Source organism: Sardina pilchardus, chromosome 10, assembly GCF_963854185.1.
Source record: "Sardina pilchardus chromosome 10, fSarPil1.1, whole genome shotgun sequence".
Classification (NCBI taxonomy): Eukaryota; Metazoa; Chordata; class Actinopteri; order Clupeiformes; family Clupeidae; genus Sardina; species Sardina pilchardus.
Genome location: NC_085003.1, coordinates 29,295,849 through 29,303,796, shown reverse-complemented (window position 1 = coordinate 29,303,796; position 7,948 = coordinate 29,295,849). Strand labels below are relative to the sequence as shown.

Sequence of the window (7,948 nt, the reverse complement as noted above, 5' to 3'; positions counted from 1 at the left end):
AACATAGCTTTCAGTTCTGGTTATCGAGGTCAACTTAGATCATAGGTCTTGGTATCATAATGTGTAGTGTGAATGTTTTTGATTTAATATCATAACACTCCTCAAGCAACAAAACGTAGCCTACGCATAAGCTCTACTATGCTTTATCAACAAAAATACTGTCTCCAGGGCTATTTGGTGTGTTTTTATGCAGAGAAAGAGCCTGAGGTAAATTTTCGCCTGATTTTGTAAAACCATGACACTAGGCCTATAAGTTTTAGTGTTCTGTAGGCTAGCAAGGCCTGTCTCTTCGAATGCCTCTCTCTTTTACAGTCTTCTAAATGTTAGATGTTTGCACAGTGTTTTTCTGTAAAGTAGCCTATTGGCCACTGATATGATTGATGATGATAATGGCTCTGATTATGATGTGTCACATTATAGCCTAGACCTAATCTCACTCACTCACAGTAGCCTATATGGATGACAGGTGCATCTCATGTAGTTATTATGCTAACATCCTAAATTATTCTGAATTATTAGGAATTCCTATTCTTTAATGTTTTGAATTATGATAGTTAAGTTTTATAGCCTACGGATGTTTTCTGTGCATCTTGCATCAGGACTGATTTTTAGGAATGGGAAGACTTTATTTTATTACGGCTGGACTGACCCGGAAGCACTACACCGACACTGTTTGGGAAACTGTTCAGACTCCAGACAATTTTCATTGCATTCATTGATAATGTCGTTGTATTTTCCTGGATTTTCCGACCACAAGTTCTTTACGCACTTTAACGTTTAACTTCATTCTCAATGTCGGCGGTTCGAACGCGTGGCAAAGGTTTGTTTGTTTGTTTGTTTGTTTGTTTGTCTGTCTGTCTAGTCAGTTGTCAACCGTTCTCTCTAGCGGTTCGCCTACTAGCCTGCCTACTTAACCAGACGTGTTGACCTATGGTGTTGACTCAGACATGAGTTTCAAGGGCTTAATCATTGGTCCATTCAGTACATGGAACGGAACGAAAACAAGGAAACGTTTAATCGTTCAATCTGGTGTTCTGGTCACCTCGTCATCTCAATTCTAGTGAAACAGCGGGGGTAGATGTTGCGCTTTTGATGTTCCAATTAAAAACCTCAACCTCAGTCAGATTATTAGGCTACATATCTAGTAGCCTACCAGGGTTTGCAAACTCTTATGAGATAGAGACGATTATTCTTCTTTGAAAGGTTGGATTTTGAAATACCGTAATCATGTGTGAAAAAATACACTGTGCTATACGTTTCTGTAACTCAAAGAAGGTGTATCGTTGCGACCTGGCATCTTTTGAGCAACTCTTATTGACACCCAAGGGGGGAGCCGAATGTTCGGAGAGCATCTCTATGTGAAAATATGTGGAGCTGTGAGCAACCCACATATTCTCACAGCAACATGATTGTCTGAATGTGGCCTACAGCATGACATTTCCCTCCCAACAGTTGCCTAATCTTAACTAACCTTAATGTCTCTTGTTTACTTGGTTAAAGTTCCTTTATCAGCCTTGCGCCTCTGGGTCCCACCACTGAGGCTACTGTCAGCATTTCTGTGGCGGGTTGCAGAGCAGCGCCTAGTCAAATACTACACCAGGCTGGAGGAGTTTGTCTCAGTTGTTCTGGAGATTGTCCCAGACCTACTGAGTGCTAAGGAGAGGGTTGAACTACTCTTTGGCCTGAGAGCGAGGGTGAGAGCACAACATCCCAGGCTTGTAGTGGTGGTGATGAGTATTGCTTTAGCTTTGTTTACACTCATGCATGTTTGTGTAGTTTATTCTAGAGTTATGCAACGATCAGCCATCAGTAACACTGCAGATCATGCAGCCACACCTGGAAAGAGTCTTGAGCGTTGCTAAATCCGTCTCCGTTGATGAGGTAAGCCGATAATGCCATAGGGACTTTCATGATCTATTGCGTCATATCAGGTCTATTTTCAATATAGATAGATATGAAAATATAAATTTGCATTTGAAAAGATTGGAGATCAAACCATTGATGTTGCTGTGAGGAACTTTGTCGATCTCATCCAAACGCTTCTGTGGGATCCCACATACAGGAATCATTTCTTCCAGGTGAGACACACAATGTAAAATGGTCACAGATACCTGTCACCTTCATGGAAATCTATAAGGATGGCAGTAAGAAAAAAAAATGGATGGAATCATACAGTATGCTAAGATAAACTACATAAAAAAGCTGGTTAATTTATGAATGTATGGATTTTGGCTATACACTAATCCAGCGAAACACGGAAGTAACACAAAACCGCCATTACTGCGTGCCTGGCTGCTAAGAAATTAGCTCGTTGGTTCCATAGGCGGCTGTTGCAGAAGTTAGCTGTCATTAATACACGTCTTAATACCGTATGGTGTTAATAAATGACCTTCATTGGTAAGTTTTGGTACAGTCTGACATCATTGATCCAATGTTCCCTTTCACCTGACATTTTCATTCATTAGCAGTCCTCTCGTTAGACATTCTCTGACAGGATGCTTTCATTGAAAAGCATAGACAAGTGTCACTCGTCACACTCGCAGGCACGCAGTAATGGCGATATTCAAGATGGCAGCGCCCATAAAGTTCGCGCTGGATTAGTGTATACCTGTATATGTGGGGAAGTGGTTCTGTAAAAGCACGTAAATTGAGAGCAAATTGCCTTGGCTTGTGGCACAGAACGTTTTTCTCCCTTCTTTGTCTTGTTTCAGGACATTTACCCATTGCATTATGGCCCCAAATATGACACAGCACTTCAATTACTTGTGTGGGAGTTCCTTTGCAGACTGGAATTGTTAATCCCAGTGCCTAGCTTCCATCAGGTGTGTAAATTTAAGTTGATTTTTCGTTTCAAGTGTTATTGTTCACTGACATATCATGTATCATATCATGAGAAAATCTTTATGAATCAAACATCACTTCTTATCATTCTACACTTCTACATGTTCAAGACCTGGCATGACTTGATACAAAACATACAGTATGAGTGTTTTTGATCTGAAATGTGATATATTCCATGTTTTGTGTTAGATTTCTGCTGTTGCATTCACAACCTCCCAGAGATTGACTCCCACAGTCAGTCTGAAATGCTGTGTGTACATTTCTTTGTTTCACAGGAAGTCACACAATACAGATATGTCACTTTAAAACTAGTTAACCCTTACAGGCTTCCTCTTGGTTTGGTGAAGACCCCTTACTCTTGGAGGAGTCTTTAGGAATGATCAATGACCCACAAGAAGTTCAAACGTTGTTGCAGCACTTCAGTCGTTTTGGACACTTGTACGAAGGTCAGCTTCATGTACCGATGCATAGCATGTACTGTACATAAAAGAGAGCAAATGCAATTAAACAATATGAACATTCATGAAATAGGACACAATAATGTTAGTCTAGTTATGTTTGCCATTTGCCTATGTGCTGTGTACTGTAGTTAAAGAGTGTGAATCCTAATTGAAATCCCAGGACAACGTGCAAAATTCATGCATGCCTGCATGGACTATGGTGTGTGTTTGACGATGGTATGGAATATTTTGCTCATTTTGCTAATATTTTGCAATTTAGTTAGTTAGTTTTACTTTTTTAAGTTAGTTTTTAGACTCTCAACTTTCCCCAGTATTTCAGTCAGAGCCCTGAATAGGTAGCAATTGATAATGTCTCGGAATAAACTATATTTGTATATTTGTGTGGGGCAGGGTAGAGTCAGTGAGGTAATTAAATCTTATTTTCCTGTGGTGTTTTCCAGGGTCAACATTTTCGCCCATCTTGGCCAACACTATTCTCTCCACATTGTCAGTCTCTTTTTCTGTGAAAACAGTCCTTACTCGCTGTGAACAGGCCGAGAAATGTGTGTCAACCACCCATGTGACCCAAGCAGCTGGACATGGAGACTTGAAGGAAGAAGTCCAACATGAAGACATGAATGATGGAGATGAGGATGGAGATGGGGATGTGCTTGATCCACAGAGAGACACTGATCAAGGCAAGCAGAGAAACAGGGATTTAATGTATTTCAGAGTGAGAGTAGCGGCAGTGGATCAGGAGGTGGAGGAGTTGTCCAGCTGTGTGTGTGTGTGTGTGTGTGTGTGTGTGTGTGTGTGTGTGTGTGTGTGTGTGTGTGTGTGTGTGTGTGTGTGTGTGTGTGTGTGTGTGTGTGTGTGTGTGTGTGTGTGTGTGTGTGTGTGTGTGTGTGTGTGTGTGTGTGTGTGTGTGTGTGTGTGTGTGTGTGTGTGTGTGTGTGTGTGTGTGTGTGTGTGACAGTGTGTGACAGTGTGTGACAATGTATAGCGTGTTGGGCATGCAGTCCATTTACCATATCAAAAATGGTAAAGAAAAGGCTTCCTAGTTAGCCCAGATTGAAAGTCATCATTCCTGAAATGTGCTGTGTAGAACAAGTGTTTTATGTTCTATTGTCAAAACTATTAATAATCTATGTCAAACTTACCATGATTTGTAACCTGCAGGTCACTTGAGTGAGTGTGAAAGCCCAGTAAGCAACAGGAAGGAGCGAGAAGATGTGGCATCCAACAAGGAGCGAGAAGATCTGGCATCCAACAAGGAGGCAGAAGATCTGGCATCCTCAAGAGAAGAGCCTAGGTCGTCCGCACCACAAGACAGCTTGATGGAGGAGGAATCCCCGTCAGTGAGCGCAGCGGATGACTCTGCCAGTCAGCTAGTACAGCATGGATGCGCAGGGCTTAGGAATGCTTTTACAAAATCAAGTCTTATCAAAAATCAGACTGGTTTGCCCGGAGAAAGGCCCCACCTTTGCACTCACTGTGGTAAGAGATTTAAACACACATCCCATTTGAAGGACCACATACGCATTCATACAGGGGAACGACCCTTTGGCTGCTTAGTCTGTGGAAGGAGGTTCTCTCGGAGTACAAATCTGAGGCAACATATGAGATTGCACACTGCTGACAGACCAGGCAGCAAGAGGGGTAAGCAAAAAGTTCTGACACCCTCAGGAGAGGGACCTGGGGTGCCCCCACCACGAGACAGCATGGAGGAAGGTTCCCAGTCAGTCAGCACAGGTGATGACTCTGCAAGTGGGCACCCACGACATACATGTGCAGAATGTGGCAGTGTCTTTTTTTCAAGATCAGGTTTTGTTAAACACAAGCAAACCCACGCGAAAGAGAAGATGGCACCACAAAAGAGTGGAATTGTCACCAGGATGTTGATTCCTAAACTAAACAACACAGCCGCAAATAAAAAAAAGCCGCATAAATGTACCGAATGTGGCAAAGCCTTCTGTTCACAATCAGGTCTCAGTAGACACAAGAAGAAACATGCAGGAGAGAGAAAAGAAAAGAGTAGAGTTGGTACAGAAATGCTGAGACCTCAGCCAGACAGCGCAACAGTGAGAAGTAAGCCACTTCGGTATGCGTGCACCGATTGTGACAAAACCTTCATCTGGAAACATGATCTAGCTAAGCATCGAACCATTCACACGGGAGAACGGCCCCACCTCTGCTCTTACTGTGGGAAGACGTTCAGAGAGAAGAACACTTTGGATAGCCACTTGCGGGTTCACACGGGGGAACGACCCTTCTGCTGCCCAGTCTGTGGGAAGAGGTTCATCCAGAAATCTCTCATGGTCGCCCATGAGCGATTGCACACAGGTGAGAGGCCCTACCTGTGTTCCGTCTGCGGAAAGGGATTCCTCACCTCGGGAGCCTTGTTAGTTCACACGCGATGCCATACGGGAGAGCGGCCGTACAAGTGTGAGTTCTGTCCGAAGAGTTACACCATGTCGAACCGTCTGGCAGTACACAGAAGAGTCCACACGAAGGAGAAGCCGTATGCTTGTACAACGTGTAAGAAGCGGTTTAGGTCAGGCAGCCACCTGAAGAGACATATACGAACACATACAGGGGAGAAACCGCATGAATGTTTACAATGTGGCAAAAGATTTTCTTTGCGAAGCAATATGAAAGTTCATCAACGTGTACATAGGTGACATCTACAGTACAACCCCGTGCTGATTTTAGCGTTGGTTGGTCTAATCACTTGAATGTCAGCTGAAGGTGGACAGTGTGGTACTACGGTTGAGCTTTGATAAAGGCTGCTGTTCTCGCTGTATTGGTGAAGGGGTGTTATGGCCAAATCAAAAGGAAGTCTGTGTCTCGGTGCTGGAAATATCATTCATAGATTGCACTCCTATTCAGATGTTTATATTCAGAAAATAAACTTTTTTTGCTGAAACCTGTGAAACTGCTGCAACCTTGGAGATGTTTTGTGTATTTTAAGTATTATAAGCATTTCATATCGACATTATCTGAGGTTGTTACCATTTTTTGTTACTATGTAGCTGTCCTAAAACACTGGACTATTTGTGACTAAGGAAATTGTACCAGGTAAAGAAAAAGATTGTTACAGTATATGGTTTGGTTCATTGTTCATGTTTTATAACATGAGCACAATTCACCTGTCTCATAATAAATCGATGTTCAATACTGTGTTCAGTACTGTACTACAGTGGCTATGTAATCTACAATATTCTACTGACGGTGGAAGAAGAAATCCTTTATAAAATTGTGTTTCAAAATAGTTTCTCAAGGTTCTCATTTTATGTGTATTGCATTTTGTGTGTTGGTGCCAGTTGATATGCCATACAAAACTGTTACAGTAAAACTTCTATCAAACTAAATTGATGCATCATACTATTGCCACCATTTGGAATTCTCTGATAACTGGCAGTTTAGATGCCCTGCATTAGCCTGACTCTCGCCAGACCCTTGTAGTTCCGCCATGCTCCACCAGAGGCGTTTCGCTGAGCTCCACACAAGGGTCTTTTAGGTCTATGGTCTGGATGCGAGGGCAATCCAAGCCCCTGTGCCAGTGATCAAAAAATGAGCAACCAATCAGGAGCGCCGAAGCGAGTGTTTGATTCAAATAACAATGGCGGCACGCAGCGAGGAGTCTTGTGCTGACATTGATTCTGCTATTTCAATCGTTTTGTCGAATCTATCAAGTATTCATTCTTTAAAAGATTAACAGAGAATAGGTTTGAAGACATTTATTGGTGGCAAGGATGTTTTTACTCTTCTTCCGACCGGGTTTGGCAAGAGCTTGAAGAAACCTAGCGCGTCATTCAAGATAACAGGCAAGTGGTTTATCAAATCACATGCGAGGATGTTTTACAAGGACCCGCCTTCAGAAATACATCTCCTATCGAGAAGTCCCAGATCCTTGTGAAGCAGACAGCGAACTACAGGATCTGGCGAAAGTCAGGTTAGCCCTGCATCACAGATGGGGAAAACCTTAATGACACTGTGTCATGTTTTTGGTGTTTTTTCAGAGCACAGTAGCAGTACATGTATCTGATATTTGGGTGAACTATGCATTAGTCCAATGACTCTGAAGCTGATCAGTTCAGGCAAATTAATCTAAGAAAAACTTGCATAGTTCAAAATGCTTAATTCCATTCCATTGGATGTTCGAAGGCAATGTTTGAATGACAAGCATTGGCCACTAGATGGTAGTGAAGCTGCATGTATGGCTCACAAACCAGATTTAGTCCAGTCTCACTACAGAAGGCTACGCTACACATGCATGGCATGGCACGACAGGTGCTCCAGTCATCTTATTTATGTGTTATCAGAAGTTGTTTAAGTCTTGAAAGTCTTTTTGCAAATTGTTGTAAGAAATTGATGTCTTAGTCATGTAGCTTACGTGTTCTCCTTACATTCATCCTTTGAAACAGCACTGTTTTTATTTTAGACGAAACAGTTCTTTCTGTGTAGGCCAAACAAGGAAATATTGATTACAGTAGACAAGTGTTGAAGCTGTTTGCTTAGCTAATCCTGACTGTGAATTTTATATGATTGATGGAAGCGTTATTGACGATTATCTTCCGTCTGTATCAATAATAGATGCCTGTTTGACATAATTGTTTTTTTTTTTAGATTGGGTACAGTTGGCACATGCATTCCTATTAATTAGT

General features: G+C 42.1%; 1 protein-coding gene across 2 annotated transcripts; it reads left to right on the top strand.

Moving 5' to 3' along the window:
• The first annotated feature begins 670 nt into the window (after positions 1–670).
• Positions 671–6,542, top strand: LOC134094141 (zinc finger protein 3 homolog). 2 transcript variants are annotated; one of them, XM_062547540.1, is made up of 8 exons: positions 671–820; positions 1,501–1,694; positions 1,777–1,881; positions 1,983–2,078; positions 2,712–2,822; positions 3,167–3,287; positions 3,743–3,979; positions 4,461–6,542. In XM_062547540.1, exons 1-8 carry the CDS (start codon positions 793–795, stop codon positions 5,960–5,962), a joined length of 2,394 nt encoding a protein of 797 aa, XP_062403524.1. In that variant the 5' UTR covers positions 671–792; the 3' UTR covers positions 5,963–6,542. The 2 variants fall into 2 exon arrangements, with proteins under 2 accessions (XP_062403524.1, XP_062403525.1); XM_062547541.1 differs by lacking the exon at positions 671–820 and adding an exon at positions 1,355–1,376.
• The last annotated feature ends 1,406 nt before the right edge of the window (positions 6,543–7,948 follow it).